Here is a 25,413-nt window from a genome sequence, read left to right on the forward strand (position 1 = left end):
TGCATTCTGGGTATGTCCTAATTAGAAGACCGATAAGTCTAATACTTTGGAAAGTCATCTATGGCTTTAATGAATACTTAAGCTCGTTCATTCCACAAGAGATTACATTAATTAAAAAAGTAGTGCATGCAGTTTGCCTTAGGAAGTTCATTTCTGTATAACTTAATATATTACTGAAAGGGAACATGCTAATGCTGGAAATGCTGTCTGTCAGTGAAGGATATGGTGGAGAGATTCATCATATGAAAAGTGTCCTCTACATTTCCTTGAATATAGAAATCTGTGGAGAGTCTTTTAGACTATATATGAAATTCCTATACTGAATTACATCCTACATTATACACCAGAGCTGCTCTCACTATAATGCTGGTGCAGTCACTGTGTACCTTATTTTTCGGACTATAAGGCGCACAAAAAATCCTTTGATTTTCTCAGAAATATATGGTCCAGTGCGCCTTATATATAAACCGTACTTACAGACAACAGCTGCCTTGAACTGTGCACAGCCACCTGCTGGTCATTCATCCTTATTATCAGGTGCACCTTATAGTCCAGTGCACCTTATATATGAACTGTACTTACAGACAACAGCTGCCTTGTACTGTGCACAGGTCTGCCACCTGCTGGTCATTCATCCTTATTATCAGGTGCGCCTTATATATGAACCTAGGCATTTTAGCAGCCATTCATTGAATTGATGGTGAGCCTTATAGTCCGGTGCGCCTTATAGTCCGAAAAATATGGTACATACATTACATTACTGATTCTGAGTTACATCCTATATTTTACTCCAGAGCTGCACTCACTATTCTGCTGGTGAAGTCACTGTGTACATACATGACATTACTTATCCTGTACTGATCTGGAGTTTCATTCTGTATTATACTCCTGTGCTGCACTCACTATTCTACTGGTGGAGTCACTGGGGCCCATTTACTTAGCCAGTCCTAGGAGTTCACCGAAAGTGCATGTTCCGACGATCATGCACTGTGCCGCGATTCACTAAGATTGTGCGCCCAATATCCTGCATTTGTCGCTTCCCCACTCAAGTTCCGCCGGAGTTCACCTTCTTCTTTCTGGTGTATGTAAGTGCATTGTCTTGCAACACAAATTGAATCTTAAATCCCGTGTTCAGTCCGAATCAGTTGGATCATCCGGAGGCCCGCCCCCGAATTCTGTTGCATGAAAGCCAGCGCAGTTGCGCCAAAATCTGATCATGTGCGACACAATCCCCTGCTAAATACCTGTCACAGCCCAGCAATCCTGAAAATGTCGGAAAATCCAACAAAAGTGTGATCAGCGGACCCTTAGTAAATAAACACCACTGTGTACCCTGTTTCCCCAAAAATAAGACAGTGATTTATCAAGCTGTCTGAAAGTCAGAATATTTGTAGTTGCCCATGGCAACCAATCACAGCTCAGCTTTTATTTTACCAGTGCTCATGAATATTTTGAAGGGGAGCTGTGACTGGTTACCAAGGGCAACTGGAAATATTCTGACTTTCAGACAGCTTGATAAATCTGCCCCCATGTCTTACCGTACATACTCGTGTATAAGCCGAGTTTTTCAGCACAAAAAATGTGCTGAAAAACGCCCCCTCGGCTTATACACGAGTCAATGCAGAGTAAAAAATACTTAAAAAATAATAAACTTATTTACTCACCCTCCGGTGGCCCCGAGAGCAGTGGCGGCGCCCAGCAGAAGAAAGAAGACGGCGCGGAAGCAAGAAGAGGAGCCGCGCGGACATCGGGGTAGCAGCGCTGCACATCGGGGCCACCGGAGGGTGAGTGTATAAGTTTTTTTTTTTTTTTTAATGTGGGGCAGGCTGTATATTACTGGGAGCAGGCTGTATACTACTGGGGGCAGGCTGTATACTACTGGGGGCAAGCTGTATACTACTGGGGGCAAGCTGGGCTTGCTGTATACTACTGGGGGCAAGCTGGGCAGGCTGTATACTACAGGGGGCAGGCTGTATACTACAGGGGACTGGCTGGCTATATACTGGGGGGGGTCTGTGACCAATGCATTTCCCACCCTCGGCTTATACTCGTGTCAATAGGTTTTCCCAGTTTTTGGTGGTAAAAAATGGGGTCTCGGCTTATACTCGGGACGGCTTATACTCAAGTATATACGATATATTAAATTTTGCTTCTAAAGAGGCACTAGGTCTTATTTTCAGGGGAAAAAAATCAACTTCTTAAACATCCTTATAAATCTCCAAACTCTAAAGTATTGGAATATCTGGCCCCAATCTCTTATGTTTAGCAATAGCACTTTCCTTAAATGACCACTTCATGTCGTAGCTGCGTGTAGCGCATTTGTCCTGCAACAGTCAGTGATTTTATTCCGCAATTCTTCACCCATGTCCCAACCTATTAAAGATCTACTAATACTAATGTACGGCTTGGGGGGAGATGTAGTAATGACTGCCGCTAGGTCATATTTTCAGGGGAGGCCTTATATTTCTAAGATTGAGCAAAATTGTACAAGGTCTTTTTTCCGGGGGATGTCTTATTTTAGGGGAAACAGGGTATATACTTTTTATTACTTAACCTCTACTGATCCTGTGTAACATTCAGATGATTATTTTTTAAAAAACATAACAATAATCATAAAACGCAAAGCATAAACCAAACATTGATAATCCATCCCTTAGTATATATAATATATTAAAAAAATTACAATATCTAAAGCCCTATTCACATCTAGCACACTATAGATATACATTAATAATTATAATAAATTATTATGTAGCATATATCAAAAATTATATAATAACACCATTTAGCACAATCCCTACTCAACCAATTATCACAGCATAAACAACAACCAAAATAACATAAAACACACCCACAAATAACATAAACACACCCCACACCCTCTAATAACAGACCGGCCCCGCAAATAACATACCCACTCCCATAAATGAATTTGAATAAAAAAAAAAAAAAACCTTGGACATCCAAGCTGGCATTAAAGGACATAAACCAATGGGCTTAAGGAATGTACACCAAGCACACAGACATACTGGTGAGTGCCCCCTCACGCAAGATCTGCTTTTCTCTTGCCTTCTTATTCCCTGTTTTTTTTACTTTTAAAAGGCTTTTAAAACTGCAAATGAGCCTGACCGGCTCCAACTCCATAGGTGTTAATGGAGATTGGAGCCCCTCAGGCTAATTTGCAGATTTTGTAAAGTCTTTTTTTTTTTTTTAAGTATCTAAAAGAAGAGCAGATCCCGGCAGAGGGAGCACTCACCACTATGTCAGTGTGCTTGGTTTACAATCCTTATCCTGGTGGTAGATGTCCTTTAAGTAGTCCAGGCCAGTGTCCAAAATGATTGATATGTGAAGAGACTCTATACTTACCCTATGCCTTGCGCTATTAGCTCCAATTGGCGACACATACAAGAACGAACTTCATACTCAACATCCTGACACAGGGATTCCACTAGGGGGAGTATGTCACGCTTTACTCTGGAATACATAAAAAACATAGATTAAGCAGCAGCATAAATAAGTCATTACATTGCATAGTAATTGAATCCATATCTAGCTCTAGCTGAGACAGTAAATGTACCATTTGTAAATGGGCAGAAAGATGCACTGCTGTTGCAAAAGCTGCTGAAAAAGTCACTTGGTAGCAAGTTCTTCCATGTTTGTAGTCACATGTAAAATGGTGCAACAGCAGGCAAACACAGTGCCTACACTGATACGCTGTAACAAGCTCAGCAAGGATAGATTTTCAGACTACAATCAGTTACTGCAGTGGCGTAACTACAGTGGTAGCATCCATAGCAGCTGCTATGGGTCCCACAGTGTCAGGGGGCCCCAGCATCCAGGATATTGGGTGCATATGCTGTATTTCTGTTTATGGTATTGTATGTATGTGTGTATTGTATATTGCTGTATGCATGTATGGGGTATATATACTGTGTGTGTGATTATAACTTACATGTATGAGTATACAAATATGTATTTTTTTTTACGGGGGAAGAGGACCCCATTCAGAAGTCTGCCATGGGGCCTAGCCTCTTCTAGTTACGCTCCTGAGTTACTGGTAATATTGTGAAATGGTCAAGAAGTACTTCCGGTGAGTGTTAGACTATTTATTCAATATTAATACATTTTATTTTTTGCTACATTTCTACCAACACCAAGTCCATCTGCACAGTCTGGGTCCCAAACAGGTAAATTTCCATACATTTACATACAGTTTTCTATTCAGGGCTCTAGGACACATGGATATTAATCAGATTACATTTTCAAATAATAAGCGTATCCTACAATATTTGCATCTTTTAACTATTTAGTCTGCTTTTCAGTTCATTCACAGCCTTTGCAATGGTATAAATCTGTTAATAACCTTTGTATTGCATGTGTCTGCATCTTTCTCTAACAATTGACCCCTTTCTGTAACTGATTTAATGTCCATCTACGTCCTTCAAATGAGTTTGTTTTTCTCTGTTTAGAACATTTGTTAAGTCTCCTAGATTAATTGTTTTACAAGTTAAAGGGGTTTAAGATTAATGGAGCAGAACGGTCATGCGCAGCCGTCTGGCGAACCCCTCGTTTTTGCGATCTGCAGGGGTCTCACCACTGAGACATAAAGCTGCACTTCCCTATCTCTCTTCCCTCATTTCAGTCTATAACCCAACCCATGATCTTTGATCTGCCAGTGATGTTAGATTCATCTTTACTTTAATTTGAACCTTTCACCTCTGACTGATGCTGAGCTGCACAAATTCTCTTGAATGCCCTTCCCCGGAATATCAGACTAATATCCAACCTTCAAAGTTGCAAATGTGCTCCTAAAACCCATATTTTTAGGCAGCCTATCACACTCGCTAACTGCATGAAATCTCACCTCTCTCTTTACTAACTCATCCTATGTCCTGCCCCGTCTGTTATCCGCAAATGCTAGATAGATACCAAGCTCCAGGCTTCTCTGCAATCACAATTACCTTGGACCTTGTATATGAGATGGCGGCTGAAGATTGGTTCAAGCAGCAGAATTTTTATTTATTCAATTATTTTATTCTGTTTATTCTAAAGAATGGCTGAACCATTATACCTCCTGTGTCACCTCCTCATCCTCATTGACTGTAAGCTCTTGTGAGCAGGGCCCTCACTCCTATTGTTCCATATGACTGTTTGTACTCTGAAATATAGTATTTTACTTTTTAAAGCGCTCCAGAATATGATGGTGCTATATAAATAAAAATTATTATTAAAACTTACATATGAGCTTCAAACTTGCTGGCAAGTTTTCCAAGGATCCTGCAGCTTGTGAGTCGTGACTGTAACGTCTGAGACAATTGTGCTTTGGATACAAGGGGATTAAGGATCTGCAGAGAGAACAAAAGAGTTAGAAGAATAATAACATACATACAAGAAACATCTCATTTATACCATATACAGTATACTTGTAAGTATGTTGTGATGGCTCATGGGGTAATATCTTATTATGGCCAGTAGATGTCACTATGACAACTGTTATTCAGTACTTCCTATAGAAATGGTTGTGAGGCTAGAACTTGTAGGATGTCCCAGTGAAGTTTACCCTACATGATGTGTGGTATAGTTCATGGCTTACAGACAATGGGGGTCATTTACTAAGGGCCCGATTCGCGTTTTCCCGACGTGTTACCCGAATATTTCCAATTTGCGCCGATTGTACCTGAATTGCCCCAGGTTTTTGGCGCACGCGATCGGAATTTGGCGCATCGGCGCCGGTATGCACGCAACGGAAATCGGGGGGCGTGGCCGAACGAAAACCCGGCGTATTCGGAAAAACCGCCGCATTTTAAAAAAAAATTGTGTCGCAAAAATTTCACTCACCTTCATCCAGGATAGGCCGGTGTATTTCGAGGCATTCCAGCGGACTTCAGCGCAGCAGCGCCACCTGGTGGACGGCGGAGGAACTGCTTTGATGAATCCCGGCCGGACCCGAATCCAGTGCAGAGAACGCGCCGCTGGATCGCGAACGGACCGGGTAAGTAAATGTGCCCCAATGATGACATAGCTAGCTATACTTCAAATACACAGATCTGAAGCCAGGAGTTGAATACAAGATGTAACTCTCCAGCGGGATAAATAAAAGATAGTTAATGCAAACTATGTTCACAGTGAATACACCAGATGAATACTTATTGCAGCTATGATGTATAATACTGGATGAAACTCTGGATCAGTACAGGATAAGTAATGCAATGCATGTACACAGTGGGGCAGATTTACTTACCCGGCCCATTCGCGATCCAGCGGTGCGTTCTCTGCACAGGATTCGGGTCCGGCCGGGATTTATGAAGGTAGTTCATCCGCCGTCCACCAGGTGGTGCTGCTGTGCTGAAAATCATCTCATCGCGCCGGAATGCACCACCTCGGACCAGGTGAAGGTAAGCGCTTCCCAAGCGACACTTTTTCGGTTTTTAAATGCGGCGGTTTTTCCGAATACGTCGCCCACGCCCCCCGATTTCCGTCGCGCGCATGCTGGTGCCGATGCGCCACAATCCGATCGCGTGCGCCAAAATCCCGGGGCAATTCAGGTACAATCGGCGCAAATCGGAAAAATTCGGGTAACACGTCGGGAAACCGCGAATCGGGCCCTTAGTAAATGACCCCCAGTGACTCTACCAGCTGAATATTGAGTGTACCTCTGGAATATAATACACATTGTAGCTGGGATCAGCACAGAATAAGTAATGTGATGTAATGTATACAGGAACTGCACCAGCAGAATAGTGAGTGCAGCCCTGGAGTATAATACACATTGTAGCTCTGAATCAGTACTGGAAGTGGCGTGATGTACACAGTGACTCCACTAGCAGAATAGTGAGTACAGCTCCAGAGTATGATACAGGATGTAACTCAGGATCAGTCAAGGATAGGAAATATAATGTGTACACACAGCGACTCCACCAAGAGAATAGTGAGTGTGAGTTATCTCTAGACGTAACCTGTAACATAAAGGCCTGAGATGTACATATGCTGTAACGACTCTGGTGACAAAACACATGGTATGATTTAATAACTTCTGGAGATAAAATATACTTGTCGCTTGGGTCACCTAGGGACATATTACTTTCAGCCCCAGGAATCCAGTCCATGCTGAGATGAATGTAAGCAGCTACTGTACGCTATTACACGTCCCTCATTTGCATTGCAGATACTTTGTACTAGAACAACCAGTTACCAAGCAGCAAATGCCGCCGACATTGGGATGTTCTTGCCAATTTACCAACATAATTCACTTGTTTTGAAGGAAAACTGCAGGCCCAAAGAGGGAATTTTCTGTGAATACTTGTTCATCTTGTACAGGGAGTTGTAAGCATTAAAGGGACATAGTCACATAAACCAAAAATAGTATCAATCACTTTCCTGCCTTCTCTTAATGTCCTGAAGATGCAGTGACGCAGCAGGGCTGAGACCGTTTGGGGATGGAACAGTGAAAACTCACTGATAAAGGTAAGTGCAGTAAAACCCATACATAACATTTTAAGCTCTGCTACATCTCGACTTCTTGCCCTTCAAGAGGCATTTAGAGACTTGTACTACAAGATTACTCAAGTGAGAGAACATTAGAGGCTGAAGAGCTGCCACAAAACCTCATGTCGGATGGTCTCCTTTGGCAAGACGTCTATAACCGCAAGCAAAGTATCCAGCCAGGCATTGCTGACACCTACAAGACATAGAAAACAGTCACTGGATCTGCAGATTATTGCACCTTCCCATCAGAATATATCATCTATATACTTCAAGTGCTTCTACTCTTGTCCTTCCAAGAGCTGTATCCGAGCTTACCACCTGACAACTCTAACTTTTCATCACCCTGCATTCCCATTATTCAGTAGTTTCTTCGCTATCCTCCTAAGTTTAGCCTATTCCTGCAGTAGCTGTCTCTTCTGGTTGTGCTGCTTATACCTGTGAGACCCTTTGCTTGTTTATAAAGAGAACACAGATACAGTTTCACAGAGGGGAGGAGCTGCTGCTCCCTGCTTACTCTGGAGGGAGGGGGGATCATATGAGGCTCTGTGTGTAGCAAGATAGCTGTGTCTGTGCAGATCTGTGGATGCAGAAGTCTCCTACAAAGAACAGTGAGGTACAACATCTCTCCTGCTCCTTATTAGTCCCTCCATCCATGTCTTTGATTCTGCAGAACTTTCTGTGTTTTTCTTTACACCTCAAGCTGTGTCATAGACTCCTCTGCAACTTTCTTTTGCAAACTTCTACTCTCAGACACTATTTACACAACAAACTGCTAAACCTTAGTGCTCACACAGAACTCTATAGACTTCACAGCTGGTTTCTACTACTTATTTCCTGCTCAGTGCTCCTTCATGTGATGAAACCTGCCAGTCTAGCCACTATATACATCATGTATGTGGATTTACTTGTAGAAATCTCACTCAATTTACTGCCAAATTACATTAAAAGAGCACACAAGTCATCATGGTAACTGTGGGCAGCCTAAAATTGACTCAGCTTTGGGACAGGAAGAGACTAGTCTACAATTACTTCACCGAGGAGGATTTCTGACAAGTAGCTTCAGAACAGAAAATACAGCCAAGAAAAGGATGAGCAGCGCAATATGGGCATCGTTCTGTTTGTTTTTAAAGGGTGAAATCACATACCAAATTTTGGTTAAAATCATTTGAAATCGGAGTTACACTTTAACTAAACTTGGGAATACCTTAAGATACAAAATGTAAAAACAATACTTAATAGTAAGTATTACTATTACAAGATACATTATATTCCTACATGTTGGGGATCTGCTTTCTACTAATTGAAGGAACCATCCAAACAGTATGCTTCCAATTAAAAGAGGGAGGCTTGGGGGTGCCCTATCCATCATAACTGCAATTATAAGATGACAATTTCTGCTGTAATGGTAAATGTAAATGACTTTTCCTGCTCATAATCCAGCAAGTTACTTTCCCTGGACACTAAGACTTAAGAAACCTCTAATGCTCAGGAAACACATGGCTTGTGTTCAACAGCTACATTTAGTGTCTCATGGGCCCTTCACCGCCAAATGGGGACTAGTCTTTTGCTAAAGAGGGTGTGTACAAGAAGAGAAACACCGTCCAAACGCTAACATGCTCTCCCAAACAAACAGGCAGGGGTGCTCAAGGGTCAATTAAAATGGGGTGGCAGGCATGATCTTGCCCACAGGCCTTGTGATTTTTTGTGCCTTGTGTATTCTTATACACAGGAGGCAGTATAATAGTTATATTCTTGTGTATAGGAGGCAGCACTACAATACTTATTTTCTTATACACAGGAGGCAGTATCATAGAAGTTATATTCTTGTATTTAGGAGGCACCATTACAATGCTTATATTCCTATACACAGGAGGCAGTATTATAGCAGTTATATTCTTGTACATTGGGGGCAGTATTATAATAGATATATTCTTGTAAAAAGAGGGCAGCATTATAGTAGTTATATTCTTGTATATAGGAGGCAGTATTATAGTAGTTATATTCTTGTACATAGGGGGCAGTATTATAGTAGTTATATTCTTGTATATAGGAGGCAGTATTATAGTAGTTATATTCTTGTACATAGGGGGCAGTATTATAGTAGATATATTCTTGTACATAGGGGCAGTATTATAGTAGTTATATTCTTGTATATAGGAGGCAGTATTATAGTAGTTATATTCTTGTACATAGGGGGCAGTATTATAGTAGATATATTCTTGTATATAGGAGGCAGTATTATAGTAGTTATATTCTTGTACATAGGGAGCAGTATTATAGCAGTTATATTCTTGTACATAGGAGCAGTATTATAGTAGTTATATTCTTGTACACAGGAGCAGTATTATAGTAGTTATAGTCTTGTACATAGAAGGAAGCATTACAATACTTATATTCTTATACACAGGAGGCAGTATTATAGTAGTTATATTCTTGTACATAGAGGGCAGTATTATAGTAGTTACATTCTTGTATATAGGAGGCAGTATTATAGTAGTTATATTCTTGTACATAGGGGGCAGTATTATAGTAGTTATATTCTTGTACATAGGGGGAAGTATTATAGTAGTTATATTCTTGTACATAGGAGGCAGTATTATAGTAGTTATATTATTGTACATAGGGAGCAGTATTATAGCAGTTATATTCTTGTACATAAGGGGCAGTATTATAGTAGTTATATTCTTGTACATAGGGGGCAGTATTATAGTAGTTATATTCTTGTACATAGGGGGCAGTATTGTAGTAGTTATATTCTTGTTCATAGGAGGAAGCATTACAATACTTATATTCTTATACATAGGAGGTAGTATTATAGAAGTTATATTCTTGTACATAGGGGGCAGTATTATAGTAGTTGCATTCTTGTACATAGGCAGCAGCATTATAGAAGTTATATTCTTGTATATAGAAGGCAGCATTACAATACTTATATTCTTATACATAGGAGGTAGTATTATAATAGTTGAGTATGAAAGTAGTTCTCACCTATATCTCTGTGTTCCAAATTCTGCAGGATGATTTGCAGGAATGACAAGCAATAAGAATGGACTGGGACCGACTCCTCTTGTAGGATTGTAAGGAAAGAATACGCTGCTGTCAGCTGCATCTCTATTCCTGCAACATGGAGAACCTCCTGTCATCAAAGGGACATAGGAAGAATGTTAGACATTGTGACGTCTTATATCTCGCCATATTATTGCTCTGTGTGTTCCTATCTCTAGCCTATGTTGTGTGCTGTCCTTCTTCACTCAATGCCTTGTGAAAAGGACCTGCCTGCCCGCTACAAGTCATTAACTAATAGTATGGAGTTATTTCATACAAAATATCAGAAAAACCTGACAATATGGACCTTAGTATTAAATTCAATGACAATCCATAATTATAACACACCGTATGGCTAAAGAACTTGTCACAACTTTCTCTATTTCACATGAATTCAACTTCCAGTTTCTTGTAGTTGCTTTATGGCACTAAAGAGGTCTGCGAAATAATTTGTCTGTTACTATGGCAATCGCAGAAAGGCTCTATTTCTAAACCATGTCTATGAGAACAGAACACTGCTCAATAAGGAATAATGTGACAGAACTTCCAGGAACAGGATATATGACACTCTATATATCCCCAGATACTGGCTATATACTAGACATGGACTAGATATGGACTGCAGCCAGCCATTTTACCGGTATAACCAGATATCTTGGAATAAGAAGTTGTTCCCATCCTTCCTCTCACGAAATAGAGGGAGGATTCACATCATCAACATAGATATGGGATACAGGACAGAGAGTCATAAGGTGTAATATTGAATAGCCTGGTGTCGACTGTTAGTGATATGGATCTTATCCTGGTGTCAGCTTTCAGTGATATGGGTGTGCAGTCACGCGTCATGTTTAACGCATGTGTTTTAAAAAACACATTGCAACAGCTGAAGAGAGATTTGCTTAATTAAAAAACTGTTAACACTTGCGTTTACAAAATGCTAATGTTAACACTTGTGTTAACAAATGCATGTGTTAACGCAATGTTAAGACACGTGTTAACCATACCTTAATGCAGGGGTAGGGAACCTATGGCTCGGGAGTCTACTAGTATGCGCTGTCTCTACCTATTCTGGGAGTAAGTGCTATGGCTACCTATCTACTTGGGGGCATGTGCTGTGGCTACCTATCTACTTGGGGGCATGTGCTGTGGCTACCTATATACTGGGGGACATGTGCTATGGCTACCTATCTACTTGGGGGCATGTGCTGTGGCTACCTATCTACTGGGAGTATATGCTGTGGCTACCCATCTACTGGGGTTATGTGCTGGGACTACCTATCTACTGGTCCAGGGTCACAATGGGAGGTCAACACTTAGGAAGGAAATACTGCAGAAAACTTCCTTATAGGGATGAAGCACTAAGATCCGACGGGCAATGCTGGGAGCCGCCGGTCTTTATAGTAACCCGGGAAGTGGGCAGCACCAATCAGCGGCGCACTGGCACTAAATTTGCGAGTGCCGGTGAGCACGCGCTGGACACCTGGGACGAGAGCTTGAAAGTGGTGAGTTGAGTGAGCTCGGAAAGGGGCGCCGCCAAGGAGAGGGGCCTAGATCACAGGGGCACCTGTGACCCTGGAACTACCCATCTACTGCGGGGCATGTGCATATGGTACGGCTTTTACGGATTAACATTTTAAAATATGTGGCGTTCATGGCTCTCTCAGCCAAAAAGGTTCCTGACCCCTGCCTTAATGCATGAGTTTTGTAAACGCAATGGATCTCAGCCTGGTGTCATCTGCCAGTAAAATGGATCTCAGCCTGGTGTCAGCTGCCAGTCATATGGATCTCAGCCTGGTGTCAGCTGCCAGTCATATGGATCTCAGCCTGGTGTCAGCTGCCAGTAAAATGGATCTCAGCCTGGTGTCAGCTGCCAGTCATATGGATCTCAGCCTGGTGTCAGCTGCCAGTCATATGGATCTCAGCCTGGTGTCAGCTGCCAGTAAAATGGATCTCAGCCTGGTGTCAGCTGCCAGTGAAATGGATCTCAGCCTGGTGTCAGCTGCCAGTGAAATGGATCTCAGCCTGGTGTCAGCTGCCAGTGAAATGGATCTCAGCCTGGTGTCAGCTGCCAGTCATATGGATCTTATTCTGGTGTCAGCTGCCAGTGATATGGATCTTAGCCTGGTGTCAGCTGCCAGTGATATGGTACTTATCCTGGTGTTAGCTACCAGTGAAATGGATCTCAGCCTGGTATCAACTGCCAGTGATATGGATCTCAGCCTGGTGCCAGCTGCCAGTGATATGGATCTCAGCCTGGTGTCAGCTGCCATTCATATCGATCTCAGCCTGGTGTCAGCTGCCAGTGATATGGATCTCAGCCTGGTGCCAGCTGCCAGTGATATGGATCTCAGCCAGGTGTCAGCTGCCAGTCATATCGATCTCAGCCTGGTGTCAGCTGCCAGTGATATGGATCTCAGCCTGGTGCCAGCTGCCAGTGATATGGATCTCAGCCTGGTGTCAGCGGCCAGTCATATCGATCTCAGCCTGGTGTCAGCTGCCAGTGATATGGATCTCAGCCTGGTGTCAGCTGCCAGTGACATGAATCTTATCCTGGTGTCAGCTGCCAGTGATATGGATCTTATTCTGGTGTCAGCGGCCAATGATATGGATCTCAGCCTGGTGTCATCTGCCAATAAAATGGATCTTATCCTGGTGTCAGCTGCCATTGAAATGGATCTTATTTTATAATATCTTATTTCATTTGTATACAGTGGGTACAGAAAGTATTCAGGTCCCTATATATTTTTCACTCTTTCACTGCATCCAATTGATAAGATCAAAAAAGGAAATATTTTGCTCATTATTGGACACTCTGTAATCCATCTTGAAAAAGAAAACATTTTTGCTAATTTATTAATCCCTTAATTACTGAGGTTCATTGGTGCCTGAATGTCCAGATCAATTGCAGTTCAGCTAAGTGCTTCTTTAAATGAAGATATGTTTGGAAAACCTTTACATATCATACCAATTTTTACTTAGTTTTTTCCATGACAAGTGAGATTTTAAAGGACACCTGTCATCAGGTCTCTGTCACTATTTCTGTCACCACTACCTGTTGGAGAAGCTCACAAGGATCCCATCCCAACCTTTATCTAGTCAATTTATACATTAATCATTGCAAAATCCTTTTTTCTTTATTATGTAAATGAGGCTGGTCACATGGTCAGAGGCAGTGATGTCACCCCTGTTCCCCCTCCCCTCCCCTCTCCTCCCCCTGCTTAGGTCTGTGTGTAATGTATAGTAAAGTATTGCTAGTGTGTGTATCTGCTGACATGCAGCATCCTCCTAATACACATGTGTGAGACACAGACATCAGCTACACAAGTACCTGATATGTTCTGCTATAACATGGCTGCCTGGAGCTGTTGTATCTCTCCTACACACACACATGCACACACAGGCTGCAGGGGGCGTGGCCACCAGCACCAGGAAGCACATCATTATACAGCCTCACATCAGTATACAGGCTGTCAGTCAAGCACTGGGGGTGTGGCTGTGCCTCCCACTCATGAATAAGCTGGACAGCTTGAAAATGCTAATGACTCATTGGACATTTCACAGGTCATTTGCATACAGCTTTAGGACCTCATTGCTTAGGTAGTTTATGAAAATATATATAGTTTAGGGGGGTTATTTTGCCTGACAGGTTCTCTTTAACTTGATAGGAGAGTTTTATTAATTCCATATTTTTTATTTATAAAATTAGCCAATAATTGACTACAAATGTGAAAAAAATAAGCTTTTTTGGTCATTTATCCATTTAAGGTTTTTTTAATAGTCGGAAAACGGAATAAACTTTTACCAAAATGTGTTATAAAAATGTAAACCATCAGCATTTTCCTGGTTCAGCTACAGATGCAGAGGGTGCATGGACTTCTGCAAAGTGAAAGTCTTTCCTGCAGCTGCTTCTACATTCTGCCTTTAGCTGACAGGCTGAAAGGGGCACACTTCAAACACCTATATTTCCTGAACCCTAGCAGCTAGAAACGCAATTCTGGTAAGGTAGATACGTCACAGAACCGGAGCTAGATGCAAGGGTTCAGGAGCTATAGCCTCTTGCAGTTGGCTACTGTCATGACGTTTATAAATATCCTTTCTGCACAGGGCATGTGCAAATAGGATGTATGCCGTGAAGGGGTTAAACAAGGAAAACTAAAATATGACATGGTCAAGTAGAAGCACCTTTTGAGATAATACAGCCATGAGTCTTCTTGAGAATGATGCAATAAGTTTTTCATTGGATTTCCTGGATTTGGGGACCTCTGCCTCTTCTTTGCAGATGCTCTCCAGTTCCCTCAGGTTGCATGGTGAACATTGGTGGAAGCCATTTTTAAGTATCTCCAGAGTTGCTCAATTGGGTTTAGGTCAGGGCTCTGGCTGGGCCAGTAAAGAATGGCCATGGTTGTTCTGAAGGCGCTGCTTTGTTATTTTAGCTGTGTGCTTAGAGTCATAGTCTTGTTGGAAGGTGAACCGTCAGCCCAGTCTGGAAGAGGTTTTCATCCAGGAAATCTCTGTACTTGGCTGCATTCATCTTTCCTTCAATTACAACCAGTGGTCCTGTCCCTGCAGCTGATATTACCTTGTGATTGTGTTTGGTTGGTGATGAGCACTGCCTGGTTTTCTCCACACATACTGCTTAGAATTAACACCAAAAAGTCTCATCAGACAAGATACTCTTATTTCTCATGGTCTGTGAGTCCTTCATGGGTTTTTTTGCAAACTGTATGCAGGTTTTCATATGTCTTGTACTGAGGAGAGGCTTCCGTACACTCTGCTGTAAAGCCCCGACTGGTGGAGGGCTGCAGTGATAGTTGACTTTATGGAATTTTTTCTCTGATCTCCCTACTGCATCTCTAAAGCTCAGCCACAGTTGGGGTTCTTCTTTACCTCTTTCACCAAGGCTCTTCTCCCACAATATGCTTAGTTGCGCTGGAAAGCCAGGTGGAGGAAGAGTTGTGGTCGTCCCAAACTTCTTCCATTTAGGATAATGGAGACCATTGTGGTCTTGGAAACCTTGAGTGCTGCAGAAATTATTTTATAACCTTGGCCAGATCTGTGCCTTGCCAAAATTCAGTCTGTGAGCTCCTTGGGCAGTTCTTTATACCTAATGATTCTCATATGCTCTGACATGCACTCTGAGGTTTGAGGTCTTATATAAACAGGTGTGTGCCTTTCCTAATCAAGTCCAATTAGCTTAATTAAACACAGCTGAACTCCAATGAAAGAGTAAAACAATCTCAAGTAGGATCAGAAGGAAATGGACAACATAGGAGTTAAATTTGAGTGTCACAACAAAAGGTCTGAATACTTATGACCATGTGATATTTTAGTTTTTATTGTTTAATAAATTAGCAAAAATATATACATTTCTGTATTTTTCTGCAAAGATGGGGTGCAGAGTGTACATTAACTTTTTGTTCTTACCAATTGGCTGCAATGAAACTAATAGTGAAGAATTTTAAGGATGTGATTACTTTCTGTACCCACTGTATGTACCACACAATTTTTAAATTGCTGAGGAATATGATGGCGCTATAAAAAGAATTATTAATTTATATTCATCCACAGATTACAACCTCCAGTCCCAAGACCTGGACAAATATATACATTTATATACAGGCGGTCCCCTACTTAAGGACACCCGACTTACAGACAACCCATAGTTACAGACAACCCCTCTGACCTCTGGTGAAGTCTCTGGAAGCTTTACTATAGTCCCAGACTGCAATAATCAGCTGTGAGGTGTCTGTAATGAAGCTTTATTGAAAATCCTTGGTCCCATTACAGCAAAAATTGTTTAAACTCCAATTGTCACTGGGGCCAAAACATTTTTTGTCTGGATCTACAATTATAAAGTATACAGTTTCCACTTACATACAAATTCAACTTAAGAACAAACCTCCGGACCCTATCTTGTACGTAACCCGGGGACTGCCTGTATATATATATATATATATATATATATATATATATATATATATGACACAGACACACACACATAAAACCTTCCTGTTTTGTGCTTTGTCATAATGAAGTCAATGCAATTACATAACTTACTCTGATTTTTGGCACCACCCTCCTTAATGTTTCGGAAGGATTCTGCCGGATAAGCACAGGCAAATTGGCCACAACACTTGTTCCTTGGATGTCTTGGCCAGAGCTGGAAGAGAGAGGCAATGAAAGCAGAAATAAATCTTCAACTGAAGAACAGAATAAACCATCTCCTCAATGTAAAGAAACTCCAGCTATAGCATGAATACTGCTCATGTTAGTCTTTTAAAGCAGAAACTACCCAGATTATGACTTTGAAAATTCTGGATGTAAGTCTTCATGTATTCCACACAGAAAAACCGTGCTGACATTTTAATGGGGATCCGTGTGTCATGAAGATCCACATCGTGTGCAGCCACCGACAAGTTTAGTAAGGAAGGTTAGTAATGACTAAGGTTAGGAAAAGAAGCAGATATTCCAATTTCTGACCTTCCTGTTTAAATGGGGTTTTTCCATGAAAGAAAATTCTCACATTTAAATCCCCTAGTGATGTTAACACAATAAAGATCATTTTAAGCCCTTACTTTAGAATTTTACTTAGGAGTTAAAACAGCAATAACACTATTACTCCCTAGGCTGGTCAGTGCAAAATCCCATGGTATTTAGTTCTGTGGGGTGACAGTGTGGTTAGATTATCAGGGTACAGGTGTATACACTTTCATCTGGCTTCTGACATTGTACTAACACACTGACACATAGAAGGAGAGATGAGACAGATCAGAGATGCATGAGATGCCTATTACACAGAGGTATGACAGGTAGAGACTCCCTGCCTCCCCCTTCCCCGGATTACTTATCTCCTTGTAGTTTCCAGCTTCCCTAACAATGTGCTGGCAGGAAGTGAATGAGTGTATGTGTCAGTGTGAACTCCGTGCTAGGACTGCATGGGGTGGGGCTACAGGCACAGAGCGGAAAGACACAGAAATCTCAGCTCCACACCATCACACAGAAATCTCAGATGGCGGCCTGACCCTAAAGTCAGAAGTTACAGGGTTGTGTCTAGGGGCAACTGAAATACAGCAGAACTGATAAAGACAGATTGGACTTATATGTGTGAAATGCTGTATTTTTGTTAATAACAGTGAATTAGAGAATGTATTATTTTGTTATACATATAAGAAACTTGTCTCTGTGGGAGTACCCCTTTAAGAAGTAGTGAGCATGGAAAAGAAAGGAATTCAAAGGAATTATGAGCCACACAATACAATGTTGAGATTTTCGCTTTTGGGGCTATACATACATACAATAATGCAGAATCTTCCTAGTAACATTCATCAGATCTCACTAAGTACATGACACAGGCAGTGTTAACCTTCAGTGACTAAGCCATATTAGTTCATATGTATCTACCCAAGTCGATGTCACTGCAATCCACATAAAGAAGTGACAGAGAGATCGCTCCACCCCATGATGTCTCATGCGTAGTGCTGTGCTGTCAATGAACCTCCATTGTCTGAATCGTGATGGCCTCTATCATTCTTTATCAAAGGGAAAAGAGCGAATGTGGTCCCACACTGCGTCTCCTTACACACTGGTGAATCACGGATAACAGAACAAGAGACACGTTTTTGCACAGTAAACAATGCAATTAGAAAAAAAAAAATTATTAACCCCTTTTTCACAGGCAACCAATATAGAGTCACTGTGGGTATTTATCAAGGCTTCTGCACCAGGACACTGGTGTAAAAGTGTGGGCCATTGTGCTCACGTCACCTTGACTGGGCTCCTTAGACACAATTTGCGGCCAGATCAAGGCCCTCAATGCGGTCATGTGATTGGGGCCTTAGGTTGGCTGTACAAGTGAGAGTTTGCCCTGACAATCATTCTCTGTGTGTGTTTGGGATACACTGAACCCAGTCCACAGCTGCTAAACTGAACTGCCATGCTGAGGTCAGTATAGCAATTCTAGACATAACCGCCCATACACATAGACAGTTATGGTACATACACACAGCCATATGACACCCAGCTACATACCACTGTGTGATGGAGAAGCGGAGGAGGCGACCCCTCCATAGAGAAAAGTGGCGCATCGGCCTGCACCCAGTAGCGCTTATTTCTACACCAGGCCCAGTATGCAAACGTTCACATATGTGGGGGCACAGGCGCAGGGACCGAAACGCCGCGCCTCAGCCCACTCCTTGCGATTATTGTCATCATTTCCAGGCACAGAAACTCCCTAATGAATACCTCAATTGCCTTAAAGTGCTGCTCTTCTTGTTGCTTGGTGCTACATTCCCAGAGTTATCAAGGAGAGGTCTTAGCAAGATGATACTCAATCAATAGGGCGTATACAAAAGGGTGTGGCTAAATACAGTCATGTCCATAAATTTTTGGACACTGACACAAATTTTGTTGTTTTGGCAACTATGGCATCTCTTATCAAGTCTGGCCATGCTACTGCCCATGTAAGGGAGGGAGACATGTACACTGGGTCGCAGGAACTACTAGGGTTTACTTGGCGTCCAACTGCCACCCAGAAACCCAAGGAACTGGGGACCGGCACCAATTTGCAGTAGATATTCTGGAAAGACACTTCCATTTCTATTCTCCTTTTTATGCTGATGGTTACAAGCACATGGGGTCTCTGTGAGCCCCATGTACGGTATCTGCTTTTATCATTTTGCACTGTTTGGGTAACTTTGTTTTTTCCATTTCAATAATATAAGTAAAAGTTATGTTATAAATATCATATAAAATTAAGGATAAAATTTGGGTTAAAAACAAGTGCAGTAGACATGACCCATAAAGGGAAGTTCCAGATTGGCAAACTAAGGGTTAGTTAGTTTTGGATGACTTATACTATACTATACATCCTCTTTCATGGGTCACAGTTGAGGAGGACACTTTTGTTGCTAACATGAACCCCGTCACCAGGAAGGTAATTTTTACATGATGTCAGGTTCCAATAGACTCTGGCATGCTGATTTGTGGTTTATCTGGATAATTTCAATAATTTTTAATTGTTTCTTTAACATTACCTGGCTCCCTTCCAGCAGTGTGTGGTGAGTTCTGGGGTAGGACTGGAAGGGGCAATTGGAACGTGACATCATATGAAAATGACTTTACTGATGACAGGTTCCCTTTAAGCAACTTGATATATAGCTACAAGGACAAGATGTGCACATTTTCTATTATTTTCTATACCTACCATTATCAAATTGAAGCTATGAAAAAGCACTTTATATAACATCTGTAGTAACCCCTGATCAGCCAATGTTGAATTCTCTATGAAATAAAGAATGATCCCATTAGTTCTGGCCGGCAATGATTCTGCAGAATACATTGACTGCAGGGAAGCTGAATCAGAAGCGAAAATTTCTATCATGCATATCAAACCAAGCCTAGACCACAAGATCTCACTCAGCCTTGATCCAAAACCTTGGTGTGATGCCATCTTACAAAACAGATTTTTAAAGACTGGCACTTAAACAGAGCAACATTTTTTTTTGGTCACTAAATTATGTCTCAATTCAATGCACCACAGTCCGAATTAGTGGGATCGTCCGACGACACGCCCCCCAATTTGTGTCCCATGGAAACCAGTGCAGCTGCGCCATAAACTATAGCGTGTGCCAAAATCCCAGCGCAGACACCTGTTAAATACCTGTCCAAGCTGTGCGAACCCCCAAAAAAAGTGAACAGTCTGACAAAAGTGAGCAGCGCGACCCTTAGAAAATGAGCCCCAAAGACTGTGGAAAGGTGAGGCGCTATTGGAATCCGCCTGCTGGACTATGTGCCCCTATGTACCAGACATGTCTACAAGAAAAGTTCCAGCAAATTCAGGAGAGTTGGAAGTATCGCTGGTGGCTTCTATGACATGATGGACTTCCAATAAAGTATCCAAGGATCGGAACCTGTCTCCTTGACAATGCTGTCCAACCTGCAGGCAGGAGCAGCTGAAGTGTATATTGAGGAGCTGTGGAAACTTTTAATGATGCTATCTGCTTATCCTTACTGATGTTCATGCACTGCAAGAACAAATAGCTTTTGGAGTAGGGGGGCAGAAGGACACATACCTACTGGATATATGATGGCTACAGGGTGCAGATATGACCCGAAACTTCTAGAGAGCTACATGAGTGTGAGACAATTACACGACTGTCATGTTTATCTTCCCTCCTATTATTTTACAAGAGGTGTCATGTAGCTTGTGAAGCTATTACTATATGATAATCCTATTAGAAATGCTGAGATTAGTAACATGGACGGATGTAATCAGAATTTTTTCCTGGCTGTATCTTGTAATTGATCGGCTTGCTGCCCTTGGAGCATATGCAGCAGAGGAAGAGAACGCGCCAGATAGAAAAAAATATTAATATTCTTGAGTCTTCTGAAGAGGATTCAGCCAGAAAACCAAATAAAGGAAACCAAGATTAATAGCAGCAATCAGAGACACCCGGTATTATGCTCCAGAGCTGAAATCACTATTCTTTTGTGGGAATTACTGAGTATATACACCTTTTTTTTTGGACTATGAGACACACCTTATTCTAAGACACACCCCAGATGTAGTCATCTAAAAAAAAAAAATAGGAAACATTTATTTGTAACCAGTTGAAAATTTCCTATTGGTCCCACACAAGCATGACCCACCCTGCTCTGCTACGCCTATACACCCAAACCCAACTTTGCTCCATCTGTACACTTACACAGATCAGCTGCCAGATGGGGGGTCCTAACTGGGCATGACCAATCTCCTTTCCAGAACCTTAACCTCTCCTTCATGAATAATCTAAGATCCTGATTGGTCTTGGACAGTAAGAATTACATGTCCCTCCATCTCTGGCCATTTTATGCACATGAATGGCACCTGATAAGATAAGACATTTCTAGATATACCAATGAATGTATACTGGTATCGTAAGCCTCAGGCTGGTAAGATACTGGAAGGGATTCGTCTGGGGGGCGAAGGCTCGTTCCGAGCCGAAAAGTACGTCGGGGACGTGGCCTCTCCTGGACAGTGGATCTACAGATGACTGGGTAAGACCTTGCCTCTATGTACTATAGCCATTCGGCTATGCAGCTTACAAGATAGCGCCATCACTATTTACAAATGACACACTCTTTTTCACGCTATCGTTGACATCTGTTCTGCTTAAAATACATGACTTCATAGCAGAATTCAGTTCCATGCCAGCCCAGTCTATCGTCAAAATCAAAAAGGTTTTCACTTACCTGTCATTCCATCTGTTCTGAGGTCGGCCGCTCCTTTTGTTCTGTACCACTCCACTCATGTTTTTAACACAATTTTATTGCATTTAACTGTTAATTCCATGACGGTGCCATCTGGGGGTGGCATTTTTGTATGCAATTTTCTAGTTTGTCCTCTCTCCAGTTGGAGGGTAAATGTTTTCTCTAATCACACACATTTATACACTCATATACTGTATATATACACATTTATACATTTGTGCTCACATATACACATCACATATACACACATACAGTGCCATATATAGACGTACAGCATATATACACCAATACAGACTAAATACACATACAATATATATCACATATATGTTACATACATAATGTGCTGTGCAATAGTTATGCCCCTGGCTCTGGAGTGTAATATTGTATGTAACTCAGGATTAATATATGATTATTTAACATCTCTATTCCCTTCCAGTGCAGGGTGGGTCGTTTTTTCAATTTCTCTCTATTTTATGTTCAAATCTTAGAGAACCATTATTCCACAATGAGTCCAATTCTTCCCAAACACTTGGCAATAGGGATAAGTACTTGCAGGTTCCTTCTGTTCTTATCCGCTTGCCTCCAAGTTTCATCCTGTTCTCTTAAAATGTCTGATGTGGAGTTGACTAGTTCAATGTGTATCATGGCAGGAACAAGGAAAGTAGAGGTAACTTCATGTATGTTTTTCTCACAACTCTGCTATAACTGGTGTGCATACAAAACATGGGGCACTAGAAGTGACCAGACCATAATGCGCCCCCATTCCTAGACATGAGGATCCAGACTGAAGATGAAGCAGGTGATGTTGTTTCATGTTATGTAATACATTACACATATATACTGCATTATAGCTGCTTGTCTATTCTATATATAGTGTGAATATGACCTATTATATATTATATTTTATAATTGTAATTGCAGAATAAAGAATTGTTTTCCCTTTGACAACTGGATTTTCAACATTTTGTGCTTTTATGGGAACAAGGATTATCAAGAACACTTCACTACAGACACCTTACAGCTTACCACTGCAGCCTAGTATCCAGAGAGCTTCACCAGAGGTCACAGTGGGCAGAGAGGTCCGTCTGTAACTAGGGGTCGTCTGTAAGTCGGAGACTGCCTGTATATTCTTGTATAAAGGGGCAGTATTATCTGAGATGTATTCTTGAATATTTGGGGGAAGTAGAGTAGTTTTACTCTTGTACATAGGATGCAGTATCATAGTAGTTATAGTCGTGTACACAAGGGGCAGTATTATTGTAGTTACCGTATATACTCGAGTATAAGCCGAGACCCATAATTTTACCACCAAAAACTGGGAAAAGCTATTGACTCGAGTTTAAGCCGAGGGTGGGAAATACATTGGGCACAGACCCCCCCCCATAGTAAATAGCCAACCAGCCCCCTATAGTATACAGCCAGCCCAGCCTTCCCCCAGTAGTATACAGCCTGCCCTTAATAGTATACAGCCTGCCCCCGGTAGTATACAGCCTGCCCCCGGTAGTATACAGCACTGCCCCCGGTAGTATACAGCACTGCCCCAGTAGTATACAGCACTGCCCCAGTAGTATACAGCACTGCCCCCAGTAGTATACAGCACTGCCCCCAGTAGTATACAGCACTGCACCCAGTAGTATACAGCACTGCACCCAGTAGTATACAGCACTGCACCCAGTAGTATACACTTTGCCCCCAGTGGTATACAGCCTGCCCCCAGTGGTATACAGCCTGCCCCCAGTGGTATACAGCCTGCCCCCAGTGGTATACAGCCTGCCCGCAGTGGTATACAGCTTGCCCCCAGTGGTATACAGCTTGCCCCCAGTGGTATACAGCTTGCCCCCAGCATTAAAAAAACGAAACTTATATATCCACCCTCCGGTGGCCCCGATGTGCAGCACTGCTCCCCCGATGTCCACGCCGCTTGTCTTCAGGCTTCCGCGCCCATCTTCTTTCTTCTGCTGGGTGCCACCATTGCTCTCTCCCTGCCTGCGCCTAGTATGATGCGCCCCTGCTGACGTCATACTAGGACCTGAGTGAAGTTGGCCCCCCCACATTGTTCAAATCAAACAAAATTGGTGTCAAACGTTTGTGCTATGTTTGTGCTGGTTTTGCAGCAGAAATTTTCGTTTGTGCCGTTATCATATTTGAGATTTGAATGAAAGTTTCCAGAGGTCATCAGATTTCAACAAGCCCCCCCACATTGCCCAAATCAAACAAAACTGGGACCGAACAATTCTGCTATGTTTGTGCTGGTTTGTGCTGTGCAAATTTTTGTTTGTGCTGCTTTTTTTTTTAATATATGAACAAAAAATTCAAGGTCAAAAGTTCAGCCAGCCCCCCCACATTAACCGAATCAAACAAAACTGGTGTCAAACAATGGTGCTACGTTTGTGCTGGTTTGTGCAGCAAAAATTTTCATTTGTGCCGCTATCATTTTTAATATATTCACACTTTTTTGCAGAGGTCATCAGAGTTCATTTCTTCCAAAGTACAATGTGTTTGCTAGCTCTCCCTGGTGATCAAATCAGGGAAGTGTCACTAGATTTGTTTTTTACCAATTAATCCTAAACACCTCAAACACCTGAACAAACCAGCACAAACATAGCACTAACGTTTGACACCAGTTTTGTTTGATTCGGTTAATGTGGGGGGGGCTGCTTGAACTTTTGAACTTTAATTTTTTGTTCATATATTCAAAACAAAAGAAGCACAAACAAGCACAAACGTAGCAGAATTGTTCAGCACCAGTTTTGTTTGATTTGGGCAATGTGGGGAGGGGGGGGGCTGGTTGACCTCTGATGACCTCTGGAAACTTTCATTAAAATCTCAAAAATGATAGCGGCACAAACGAAAATTTCTGCTGCACAAACCAGCACAAACATAGCACAAACGTTCGACACCAATTTTGTTTGATTTGAACAAGGTGGGGGGGCCAACTTCACTCAGGTCATACTAGGCGCCGCCCGGGGGAAAGACATGGCGGCGCCCAGCAGAAGAAAGAAGACGGGCGCGGAAGCCTGAAGACAAGCGCCGTGGACGCCCGAAGACAAGCGGCCCGGACTTCGGGGGAGCAGCGCTGCACATCGGAGCCACCGGAGGGTGAGTATAGAAGTTTATTATTTTTTAAGTATTTTTTACTTTATATTGACTCGTGTATAAGCCGAGTCTTTTTTCAAAACTTGGCTTATACACGAGTATATACGGTATATTCTTGTACATAGGGGGCAGTATTATATTAGTTATATTCTTGTACATAGGGGCAGTATTATAGTAGTTATATTCTTGTACATAGGGGGCAGTATTATAGCAGTTATATTCCTGTACATAGGGGGCAGTATTATAGTAGTTATATTCCTGTACATAGGGGGCAGTATTATAGTAGTTATATTCTTGTACATAGGGGGCAGTATTATAGTAGTTATATTCTTGTACATAGGATTCAGTATTATAGTAGTTTTATTCTTGTACATAGAATGCAGTATTATAGTAGTTATATTCTTGTACATAGGGGGAAGTATTATAGTAGTTATATTCTGGTACATAGGGGCAGAATTATAGTACGGTAGTTATATTTGTGTACATAGGATGCAGTATTATAGTAGTTTTATTCTTGTACATAGAATGCAGTATTATAGT

General features: G+C 41.8%; 1 protein-coding gene across 4 annotated transcripts in view; it reads right to left on the reverse strand.

Annotated features, from left to right (window-relative positions):
- The window catches only part of PPP4R4 (protein phosphatase 4 regulatory subunit 4), an 82,934-nt gene that overhangs the window by 26,626 nt on the left and 30,895 nt on the right, over nucleotides 1–25,413 (reverse strand). For 3 of the 4 annotated variants that reach the window (XM_072116281.1, XM_072116280.1, XM_072116279.1), the window contains exons 3-7: nucleotides 16,588–16,690; nucleotides 10,474–10,621; nucleotides 7,605–7,678; nucleotides 5,239–5,345; nucleotides 3,367–3,474 (exon numbers count right to left, since the gene is read on the reverse strand). In XM_072116281.1, coding sequence (XP_071972382.1) covers nucleotides 3,367–3,474; nucleotides 5,239–5,345; nucleotides 7,605–7,678; nucleotides 10,474–10,621; nucleotides 16,588–16,690 — 540 coding nt within the window. The remainder of the gene's footprint in view (nucleotides 1–3,366; nucleotides 3,475–5,238; nucleotides 5,346–7,604; nucleotides 7,679–10,473; nucleotides 10,622–16,587; nucleotides 16,691–25,413) is intronic. The other variant, XM_072116282.1, reaches the window with a different exon arrangement.

This window comes from Engystomops pustulosus, chromosome 7, assembly GCF_040894005.1.
Source record: "Engystomops pustulosus chromosome 7, aEngPut4.maternal, whole genome shotgun sequence".
NCBI classification, from domain to species: Eukaryota; Metazoa; Chordata; class Amphibia; order Anura; family Leptodactylidae; genus Engystomops; species Engystomops pustulosus.